General features: G+C 40.1%; 1 gene segment (V, D, J or C); it reads left to right on the plus strand.

The window, feature by feature from the left end:
• Positions 1 to 1941: 1941 nt before the first annotated feature.
• On the plus strand, positions 1942 to 2591 carry LOC125356165. The segment is given in 2 exon segments: positions 1942 to 2007; positions 2131 to 2591. Coding segments are annotated over 2 exon segments (444 nt in total).
• Positions 2592 to 12407: the final 9816 nt, after the last annotated feature.

Here is a 12407-nt window from a genome sequence, read left to right on the forward strand (position 1 = left end):
CTGCTGTGTCCAAAAAGAAGGCATGATATGGTATTTCATAGATCCAATTTCTATCCATGTTTTACCCAATTCTAAAATGTTTCTTCAGACTCCTTATTTACTGGCTTGAGAAAAGATCAAGACTCTCTCTCTCTCTCTCTCTCTCTCTCTCTCTCTCTCTCCTCTCTCTCTCTCTCTCTCTCTCTCCTCTCTCCTCTCTCTCCATCTCTGTTCATATCTGGGCAGGCTTTTTTATTGAAGTCATCATGTCCACCCTCACACTTACCACTTCATGATGATGAAGTGTCAGAAGTAGTATCAAATGACACAAAGTTGACAAATTATAAAAGGTCTCAGGGCTGGGAATATGGCCTAGTGGCAAGAGTGCTTGCATCCTACACATGAAGCTCTCGGTTCGATTCCCCAGCACCACATATATGGAAAACGGCCAGAAGGGGCGCTGTGGCTCAGGTGGCAGAGTGCTAGCCTTGAGCAGGATGAGGCCAGGGACAGTGCTCAGGCCCTGAGTCCAAGGCCCAGGACTGGAAAGAATTAAAAAAAAATAAAAGGTCTCAGATTTAGAAAAGTACACTCTACTGAAAAAACTGGGGATAGAAGACATCTAAACTTTCAGTGATGGCAAATTTGCAGGTGATTGTTGAGAAATCAAAGTAAAATGCACTTGCAAAACTTGCTTCAACTTCTATTCTAATGACCATGATTAAAACTACCACAAGATACTTTTCAATACATTCAGTATGTTTCATATATATCATCTTTTTATTTAAAGAAATTAAACAGCTGGGCAGCTTTGGCTCATGCTTGAAATCCCAGCTACTCAGCAGGCTGAGAGGCAAGGATCACAATTTGAAACCGGCCCAGGCAGGAAAGTCCATGAGATTCTAATTCCCAATTAATGATGTAAAATCTGGAAGTGGAGCTGTGTCTCAAGTGGTAGAGCAGATTGCTAGGCTTGAGCACAAAACCTAAGGGACAGCGTGCTGGCCATGAGTTCCTGCCCTAGGATGAATACACACACATACGGGTGAGAGGGCATTTAGCCTGGTGCCAATGGCTAACACCCATCAAACTACCTGCACATGAATGTGAGCTATGAGAATCATTGTTCAAAGCCAGCCTGTCCAAGAGAAAATTTGAGACTCTTCTCTCTAACAACCAAAAAGCAAGAAATGGAGGTGTGGCTCAAGTGGTAGAACAATAACATTTAGGAAGAAAGCTAAAAGACAGCACCCATCATGAGTTCAAGCCCCAAGTTCAAAATATAAACGAAATTAAACTGAAAGAAAGGAAGAAAATAAAGGGAGAAAGAGATGTGGAAAGGGAGGGAGAGAGGAGGGAGAAAGAGAAGAAAGAGAGAGAAGGATGAGGAAGGGAGGGAGGGAGGAAAGAAGGGACGAAGGGAGGGAGGGAGGGAGGAAGGAAGGAAGGAAGGAAGGAAGGAAGGAAGGAAGGAAGGAAGGAAGGAAGGAAGGAAGGAAGGAAGGAAAAAGGAAGGAAAGGAGAAAGAAAGAAAGAAAAGAATTTAAACCTGTAAGTGCTTGGTAAGGAGAACACAGAGTGATTGTTTTTCCAGGAAGATTTAGTGAGAGAGAATAGAAGATCTAAGTAGAAATAAGAACATATATCAATATATTTATGAAATACCCTGCTACATCAGTTGCTTCTGTGCATTATACATTTTGAAAACAGTGTTTAAAATGTCTTCTACAGTCAAATGGTGTCCAGGGAGAAACACATTCTCTGCAGGCAAATCCATGTTTCTCTCCTCTTGTGTGGGACTCCTGTGCACACAAGGCCTGTGGTGACTCATTGAGCTCAGCCAATCCTGCAGCTGTGCGCAGCCCTGCCCAGCCCTGCTGATTTGCATGAGCCCAGAGCCCCGCCCACTGCCCTGAGCTCTTCTTCATGGGCTGCTCACCCTGTGCAGCTGTCAGTCCCAGTCAGCACCCAACATGGACATGAGGACCCCTTCGCTGCTCCTGGGACTCCTGCTGCTCTGGCTCCCAGGTAATGAAGAATGATGCTGGGGATTAATTCAGCCTAGTACATTTGGCCTGTCTGGTAGATCAGTGAAGGCCGCTTGTAAAATGATTATCAAGGAGGACATCTGTTTTATGTTCCCATTGCTAGGTGCCAGATGTGACATCCAGATGACCCAGTCTCCAGCCTCCCTGTCTGCATCTCCAGGAGACACAGTCTCCCTCACTTGCCGGGCCAGTCAAGGCATTAACAGTTGGTTAGCCTGGTTTCAGCAGAAACCAGGAAACGCTCCTAAGCGCCTGATATACAGAGCATCCAATTTAGGATCAGGGGTCTCATCCAGGTTCAAAGGCAGCGGGTCTGGGACAGATTATTCTCTCACCATCAGCAGCCTGCAGCCTGAAGATGCTGCCACTTATTACTGTTTTCAGTATGATAAGTATCCTCCCACAGTGGTACAAGTCATAACAATAACCTCCCAGGGAAGCAGAAGTGAGAGGCTGGGCTGCCCCAGCTGCTCCTCCTGGGGCCTCCACTGATGACAGAGCTGCTCAGATGCAGCCAGGATCTGAAGGTCACTTGAAGGTGTTGATAGAAGCAGTTGGGCAGAATTCTCTCTACCTCGCTCTCTGCAGCAGAACAAACATGGCAATGCCTAACCTGATTCAAAAGATGACACAATCATCACATGGGAGGAGTCTGTTAGAGCATTACTCCAGGGTCATTTGCAAAGTAGACCTGCTAGTTAATCCACACAGGTTGAATTTTTGTATTACAGAGAAACAAAACCTCCATGATTTGCCTCATTGGTAATAATTAGTATATGTCTAGGATAGTCTTAGCAGATACGTACATATGACCATAAAAATGATGCTAATTGAAATGAACTCCATTTATGGACACAGGAGAGTTTGTTTTTTTTAAGGCATGGTGTGAGTTTATTTCTTTTTTTTTTCATTTTTCCACTTTGATTTATCCCCTGTTGTCACTTATTTTCATTTTGGTACCCTGTGTCTTGTATATACATTCATCTGCATTGGGGAAGGGCAGGGAAAATCACAAAATGGTGAAATAAAGGGAAATGGTGAACCAATGCAACAGCAATCCTCACAAGACAATATGTTGGAAATGAACTTCATAACTGTGGAGGGGGGACGAGTGGAAAGGGAAAGTGGAAAAACCAAGGGAGGGTGTAACACTTTCGACAAGAAAGGTGCTCATTATCTTACATAACTAACCCCTCTGCACATCTCATTTTCAGTAAAATAAAATATTATTTTTAAAAGAGAAATTAATGTCTAAGCTACAGCCATTTCAAGACTGAGGTAGTTATTGAGTTATTGAGTAAAGCTCAACACAGGAGTAGAGTATTCTCTGATATTCCATCTGACCCCACCCAGATCATCTACCTGCAAAACTGGAGGCAAACTAACTGCTTGTAGATCCCAACAGGTGACCCGCCAACCCCCCCCCCCCCGCCCCTCACCGTCCACCCCAGTGTCTGCCTGCAGGTTTCACTGCATTCTAACATCTTTGTGAGAATGCCTCATGCAGAAACTCTACCAGAAACATGGGTGAAAATGGCTTCCAGAAACAAATGTGAGAAGTTGCAAAGCCATGATGACAGCCATCTACCCTCCACTCCATTGCTTTGTTAGAAATCGCCTAGTTATGCACTGGTGGATCGCTTTCCTAACATCTTTTGTTATTCCTGTTCTGCTGCTTGAACTGAAGGCCTAGTTACTTACCGTCCCTGAGCGTTTTGTGCTGAAGGCTAGAACTCTACCACTTGAGCCACAGCTCTACTTCTGACTTTTCACCGCTTTATTGGATATAAGAATCTCACAGGGTCGGGATGTAGCTCAGTGGCAAAGCGCTTGCCTAGCAAGTGCAAGGTCCTGGGTTTGATCCCCAGTACAAAAAAAGAAAATACAAAAAAGATACAGTTAAGAGAAAACCCAACCAAAAAAAAAAATTAAAAAAAGGAATCTCACAGACTTTCCTACCCAGGCTGGCTTCAAACCTCAGTCCTCAGATCTCATCCTCCTGAGTAGCTAGAATTACAGGAATGAGCTTTAGGTGCATGGTTCCTGACTTCTACTGTTATTATTAAGGGGTTATACAGTGGGGTTATAATCCCGTAAGTCAGATGATGTGTATGTTATGACTTTTATGGTGTCACTTGATGATTTTTTGTTTGCGCGTACTTCAGGTACAATATGGCAGCTTTAAAGCAAAGAGGAAACTAAGGTCAGAAAATCTAATGTCAGATTTCTGAACTTAAGATTTTCTGGGATATAATGAGTCCTTTGAATTGCCATAAAAATTCTAAATTTACGTTTTATACTTTAAATATTCCTTTAGGGATTTTTTATTGCATTGTGTTGATTCTATGTTTCAACATAGAGAAAATTTAAAATGATGTTGTGTTCCAATTTATGAACATGGAAATATGTGTAAGAAGGTCTTCCCCTGGGCTGTGGCATGAGCAAAGTATAGGAAGATAAAGAAGCAAGATGATGGCCGTGTCTCAACTCCTTGGACTTGCTCCTGTGGGTTTCAGGTAAGAATATTTGGGTAAAGTTATAAGAAAAGATGTGGCTTAAATCTCTCATTTTCTCTCTGAAGGCTGAACTACATGGAGTTTGTATTGATAATTAGATCTGAATTTGAGAAAAGAAGAAATAACCTTTCAACTTTCCTCCTAGGTTAAAGGAAACGAACAGTCGCATTTCAGTAATGATTCTTCTGTGGTTTCAGCGTCCAGTGGTGATGGGGTGCTGACCCAGGCTCCAGCCATCCTGTCTGTGACCCGGGGGAAAGAGTTGCCCTCACCTGCCAGGCAGGTCAGGACGTTGGCACATGCTTACACTGGTACCAGCAGAAACCCCATCAGGCCCCAAAGCTCCTCATGAAGCATGCTTTGCAGTCCATCTCTGGGGTACCATTGAGGTTCAGTAGTGGTAGATCTAAGACAGATTTCAGTCTCACCATCAGCAGCCTTCAGGCTGAAGATAGTGTGACTTATTACTGCCAGCAAAGCTTCAACTTTCCTCCCTTGTGTTACAACCCAGAAGAAAAACTCAGCCAGGCCTGGCTGAACTGAAAGCCACACTCTTCTGATTTGGGCAGGTGCAGCTGAGTCAATCAACTGACCAATACTGTGAATCCTGGGCCACAACCACAGAGCAGAAGTATGTCCCTGCTTGCTATCTGATTGGTAACGTCACACAGAGAGGGTTCAAAAGAAGTAAACGAAGAAAAAATGTTTTCTATCTAACAACATATAAACCTGTCCAATGCAAGTTGATAAAAAAAGAACAAATTTTCAACTCCAAATTTCTTGTCCAGATACTATAGTACTCATTTTGACAAAAAAAAAGACACAGAGAGAGAATATTAAAGTATATGGAGGGGGGGAACCCTAAGATATAGCCTGGTAATGAAGTTTCCATGAATTCTGTGTATCTATTTTCAGTAGTCATGTGTTTAAATAAAGAAAAAATTGAGACTATTCCTATGACAAATCCATGAATTCTACAAGTTTGTCAAAGCACGTTTGCTTTTAAATTCATTTTAGCAAGTAATGCATTTTGATTGAGTATCAAGGAGATTTTATATATTTATGTCTTCATTTGAATAACATTTTCCATCAGTAAAAGTATTGTAGATGTCTAGATAGAGCTTGGGGAAATAAAACGATAACCTCCTTGAGATACAATATGTATGTTAAGTGAGGAAAGAAATCTGAGTCCTCTCTTGCCTCCTCTGGGAATGAAATGGGGATCCAGCACAGCAGACATTGGGATTAAACAATCCTTACGTCATCTGGGACCCTGCAGTCCTAGCAACTCAGATGGCTGAGATCTCAGCTTAACAGTTTGAAGAAAGCCCAGACAGAAAAGTCCATGAATCACAGATATCCTATTCACTACCAAAAAAGGTAAAAGTGGAGCTATGACTCAAGTGATAGACCAGTAATCTTGAACAAGAAAATTCAAGGACAGTGCTCAGGCTCAGAGTTCAAGCCCAAACACAAACACAACAAAACAACAACAACAACCAAAATCCTCAGATCACCAAGGACAGGCCTTTGTGTCAGGGCAAGTAAACACTAAAAAAGATAAAATCATGAATGTAGTTGAGAAATGAAAAATTAACAGGTATTTTCATCTCATCCTTTAACATCTGAAAATAATTCTATTTTATTAGACTATTCTTGACTGTTAGAATGAATGCCCTGTGACTAAATATTTTGTTTTAGTTGCAGGTTCAAGAACATTCATCTGTTTGCATTTCCCTTACACTGATACATCCAACAATAATTTTGGATCCAAAATCAAGCTATTAAAAATATCAACTGGGCTGGGAATAAGGCCTAGAGGCAAGAGTGCTTGCCTCCGGAACATAAAGCCCTGAGTTCAATTCCCCTACACCACATATATAGAAAATGGACAGAAGTGGTGCTATGGCTCAAGTGGCAGAGTGCTAGCCTTGAGCAAAGAGAAGCCAGGGACAGTATGCAAGCCCTGAGTCCAAGCCTAGGACTGGCAAAAAATAAAATAAAATAAAATATCGACTTATGGGACTAGGAATATGGTCTAATAGTAGAGTGCTTGCCCTAGGTTCAATTCTTCAGTACCACATATATAGAAAAAGCCAGAAGTAGTGCTGTGGCCCAAGTCGTAGAGTGCTAGTCTTGAGCATAAAGAAGGCCGGGACTGTGCTCAGGCCCTGAGTTTAAGCCCCGAGACTGGCAAAAAAAAAAAAAAAAAAAAGTGATTTATAATTTGCCTGCAGAGCCTGCTGGCAGTGAACGGGAATCCTGACTGAGGGCGGTGAGGATTAAGGAAAAGGAAAAATAAGGCAAGAGAAAAAAGACAAGAGACAAAGATGGGGTATGGGAGGTCTGCAGCCGTAAGGTTGAAACTCAAGACTGCAGCCAAGTTTATTCTCAACTCCCAGCTTATATGCAGTTTTGGAACCAGGTAATAGCATAGGGTTGTTAAATTTCAAGAACATAAAGAGGCTTTGATGTTTGCAACATTTGATTACAGTAAACACAGGATAAGGTTGATTAACATAGGAATCTACTCCAGCAGACATAGCAAGGTGAGGACACAGTAAAGCAATTCCGTATAGTGGCTGTGAACAAATGTCCTTGCATCTAGCAAATCCTGGTGGTGACAGCACAGCCAGAGGTAAGAATGAATCTAGCAGCAAGTTTGGCTCCCAACATCTTGGTGACACTGGCACAGCCAGGGGTAGGGATGACTTAGCTGCTAGCTTGTGGCATTAAAGATAATTACTTTTACCATATTTAATCACAGAAAATTTTCTCTGTTATGTACTGGTATAGATTATATAGAACGTTATAATATGTAGGTTGATGGATAGATGGATGGATAGATAGGCAGGCAGGTAATAGGTATGTGTATATTTTATTAAGGATATGGATTATTTTTCCCAAAGTTACAAAACTACACCAAAGCAAGTAATTTTTCTATGTTTTGCATCTGAGACTTTTAGCAGAAATGCATGAATTCATGCAACATTGTGACTTCTAGATGGGACACATGGCATGGAACAAACTGAGTCTGTGCATCATAACTGAATAAACATGAATGTTGAAAAAGACTGAAGGTGTGTTTTGATGATACTTTTGGCTTGCATGTGCATGAGCTATTTTTGTGTGCTTTGGAAATAAAATGGAGAATATTCAGAATTTGGAAGGACACAGGGAGAAAGGTGAAGAAGTGAATATGGTCAAAATATAGGATTTGTTTGGATGAAAATTTCACAACAAAACACATTTCTTCTGCTAATTAATATGTGCTGATAAAATAGCTATGGATGTATAAAAGTAGCCCATTAAATATTAGAATGATGAAATTATTTTCTTGTTCCACCCCTACTTCTTTTTCTGAAAGTCATTTCTAAGTAGAAAGTGTGGTTGGTGTGTTTTCATATTTACTCTTTGTACAATGTCAGTTATATTAATACTTTAAAATTTATTTTGCATTGTTTTACTTTAGAGTGTTGAGGATTGACCCAAGGCAGGATTCTATACCTTTACATTTTATTCTTTTTTTTTATATATAACAGGCTCTGGTTACTAAAGCATGCAACATGGCACCCGTATGTTTGTTTTTCTACGGAATTATAACTAGATAATTCAGTATTCTCAAATGCCAGTTAGAATGCTATTATCAAAATACAAAACTACAAGAAATAAAAGCATTGGCAAAGATGGAAAGAGGAACTCTTGCACACTTTGGTGGAACTGTAAAAATATAATAAGTAGAGCAAACAGTATAGACAGTCCTCAAAGAACTAAAAATAGAACTACTGTGTGATTCAGCTAAATGCAACAGTGATATTCACTAGACACTATGTTGAAAATCAATTCATGGATAGGAACAGGAGGGAAAAGCTGAGCAAGAGGGCAGCAGTGATATTGTTTAAAAATAAATGTATCGTTTACCTGACATTTGGACTATAACCCCTCTGTGCATCACCTGAAGAAAAAAGTTAAAATAAAAATAATTTTAAAAACTAAGAAAAGTCATATTCTCATATTCTAAAAAAAGTCACGTGATTATGTTTACTTCCTTTAAAATAACCTTACAAAACACAAAATTGCTGTCATAGTCATGAAAATGCATCTATATTTTTCTTTTTTGTTCTCCCCCCCCCCCCCCCCCCCCAGTTCAGAAGCTTGGATTCAGGGCCAGAATGCTGTCTTTGAGCTTTTTCACTCAAGGCTAGTGCTTTACACCTGAGCCACAGCTCCACTTCTGGCTTTTTTCTGGTTAGTTGGGGATGAGACTCAAGGACTTTTCTTTTCAGACTGGCTTTTAATCATAATCATCCTATCTCAGCTCCTGAGTATCTAGGATTGCAGGTGTGAGCCACTGGTGCCCAGCAGATACGTCTTCTTTAACGTATTCTCATGTCGTGATTTTTTTCAGCCTTACCAACCCCTCCCCCCAAAAAATGCTCTTTGTCTTCATTGATTTTCTTCATCCTGTTCAGCTACTAGGGAGGCATAAAGGAGTTTTCCAGCCAGCTTCTTTGGTCAGGTTTACTGACCACTGTGAACACTCTTGTCATGGATTCCAGGAAAATACTACACAGTATTTTAACCATATTCAATGATGCAAATGATCAGAGGAATGGAAACTGAAGTTCTGTGTACTGGACCTGGAGTTTGAGCTCTAACTGAATCTGTTTTGCATAATCTTTACAGGGTTGCTATGAATAGGTCCCCCAAGAGAGGAGACAGAGGAAGTGGAGTGGGTTAGAGCTGTCCAAGCATGATGGGGTCTCTGTCCCAGCTCTTGGGCTTTCTGCTGCCTTTTCTCTCAGGTGAGAAGGGGGAATGAGGAGTGGTGTTCTGAGCAGCCTTCTAATGAAACTTGCCAGAAGGCTCCCACAGGGTCTCCTCATATTTTTTTTTCTGAACTAATCTCTGTCAAGGATATGGGTCCTTTGCACTAAAAAATGGATTTTATAAAAACTATAACATGCAGACTTGCATGTGTTAAACCAGTCTTCTAATGTATTTCTTCACATGAATTTCTCATGTCTTATGAAATTGCAGGCTTGAAAATAGGCAATGCCATAACACAGTCTCCGGCTTCTCTGTCTGTCCGTCCTGGGGACAGAGTCACCATCACCTGCCAAACCAATCCCAAGGAGAACATCAAGTACTCGTGGTACCAACAACCACCAGGCGGGATTCCTAAACCTCTTGTACATGATACATCCACCCGAGTTTCCGGAGTCCCAGAACGGATCAGTGGCAGTCGTTCTGGAACGGACTTTACTCTTGCCATCAGCGATGTGGAGACAAGTGATGTTGGTATTTATTTCTGCGCAGAGTGGCCAGGGTACCACAGTGTTACACTTCGAAACAAAAACTCTCAGCGCCTCAGAGCACAGCTGTGCCCTCCACAATGTGTGAAGCTTTCGGTTTTAGGAACTTGCAGCTCCTCTGAGTTGATCTTTTAATTCATTCCCTTCATGGATCTTGATTCATCAGACATCATAGTGAAGTGCAAGCCCAAAACACATTTTTAAAATACCTACGTATGTACGAATATTATGTAGATATTTGCTCATATCTGCGCTGTGTATACGTGTGTGTGTATATATATTAACTTTCACTTGTGAAATCATTTACAATGTCTGAAATATATATGAAAAAATCTTACAATGATTATTGTATTATTTAATTTTAGCCCTGGCTATGCTAAATTTTTCCGTATGGTCATAAAACAAATTTTCCATTTTTATTCAAATATTAATTATATTTTTATTTCTATATTTTTCTATATCTTAATAAAACAACTGTCAAGTATTAATTTTATGCTATTACTGTTTTAACCAATATGTGTATATATATATTTATATGGATATGTCAATATCGCACTAGTCAGCTGTGTCACAATAATGTTTTATTAAAACCACAAATTTGGTGACTGGCGACCTAAAGCACTCACTTGTTGACTACAGATGCTCACATTGAACATCGTCTGTCTGGTCAGGGCAGGGTGGCTCTGCCTCCAGCACTGAGCTTATTTCCCACTCTGGATTTGTAAGACAACACTAAAGAGCGGTGACACCCAGCACAGAGCATTCTGCAAAGTGAACTAAGTTCCTAACTCATGCTACCCTGGCATGGTAAAGGCTAGTAACTGCTTTTAATTTATTCTTCTGCCTTAGTGATTCCTAAACTTTCTTTTAAACATATATTTAGCATACTTATTTATCACAATATCTGATGATAACCGGAAAAATTACCACAATTCCAATATAGAAGATACTAAATATATCTTAAAATGTAATTTTTAGGGGCTGGGAATATGGCCTAATTGTAGAGCGCTTGCTTCACATACATGAAGCCCTGGATTCGATTCCTCAGCACCACATATATAGAAAAAGCCGGTGCTGTGGCTCAAGTGGTATTGTGCTAGCCTTGAGCAAAAAGAAGCCAGGGACAGGGCTCAGGCCCTGAATTCATGCCCAGTACAAACTTAGAATCTCAACTCAGATTGACCTGAAGAGAACTTGTTTCTCTATGGAATATATTTTGTGTTTTGTTTACTTATAGAGACAATTGTCAAAACTTGATTTGGACTTATGCTTAGACAATTTTTTTCATAGTTGTATTAGAGTTGTGTAAGAGATTATTGTTTTAAACTAAATGCTGCTTAGTTAGATCTTCGAACACAAAAAATGTATTATATCTTCAACTTCCTTTTATATGTTTTCTTTATGTGGGGAGTATATGTTTCACTTTAATTGCGGCATTTCAGTAAGTATAACACTGTCTCAATTTTTTAAAACTGCAAGGTTCAAAATGAGACTACCCTAAATTTATCCAAAATGGTTTTTGTATTTGTCCTAGGCAATGAATAATTTGTTTATAGTGGCAAAATTTACTCCCAATGGACAGCTCCACCAATTTCCAAAGCTCCAAGTCACTCCATAAGCAAGGACTAAATAGATCCCTTGGTTGAAAGCTCTTCCATAGCCAATCCTCTTTTCTGATAGTTGGTAATGTTTCCCATGCACCATTGATACAAAGGTGACCAGAAGTTCAGACCTGATAACTTCACCACAGTCTATTTTTTAACCTTCCATCCTAGCAGCTTGGCTTTCAGGAAAGCAGATGAGTGCTGAAGCTCTGGAAAACACAGTTCTTTTGGTCTCTGTACTGGGAGAAGGAGACTCCATCACGAACTATCAACACTGCATTTCACACTTATTCCTTTGCTGTATGAGTGGAAATCATCCTGAACCAGACACCTCCCATCTCTGACCCACAAGTTGTATGGTTTATTTTCAGCATAGTGTTCTTTAAGTACCATTGCTGCATTTGTTCGCCCCTTGTGCCTCAATTCTCATGTCCCTCTTACCTTATCAAAGACAGACAAACCAAAAAACAGAACAAAAGGAAAACTAAAACTGATGAAAACAATCTAAGCCACTCAAGGGTAGCAGGGTGGAGGGAAGAAAATAGAGAAAAAAAGGAACAGATTACACTAAGCAAAAGAAAAGAAATGTATATGTGTAAATAACCCAATCTGGAAAGAATTGTTTTACAGTTAATAATCGTAGAGGTCATAAACATTGTAGACCAAATTGACAATGTACACCGAGGGTAACATTTTTTAAAAATGAAGAAAGCAAAGGGGTATAGGTTAAGGGGTTGGAAGGAGGGAGAAAAATGAGAAAGGGGGTAACAAGTATGGCAAGAAATGTATATGTATTCACTACCTTAAGTATGTAACTGTAACCCCTCTGAACATCATCTTGACAAGAAAAAATAATAAATACACAGATGATTGTAAAAAACAGAAATGAAGAAAAAAACTCTTGTTTCCACTTTTGGGCTTTGTTTTGATAAATGATAGTTTGTG

The sequence above is a fragment of the Perognathus longimembris genome, chromosome 8, assembly GCF_023159225.1.
Source record: "Perognathus longimembris pacificus isolate PPM17 chromosome 8, ASM2315922v1, whole genome shotgun sequence".
NCBI classification, from domain to species: Eukaryota; Metazoa; Chordata; class Mammalia; order Rodentia; family Heteromyidae; genus Perognathus; species Perognathus longimembris.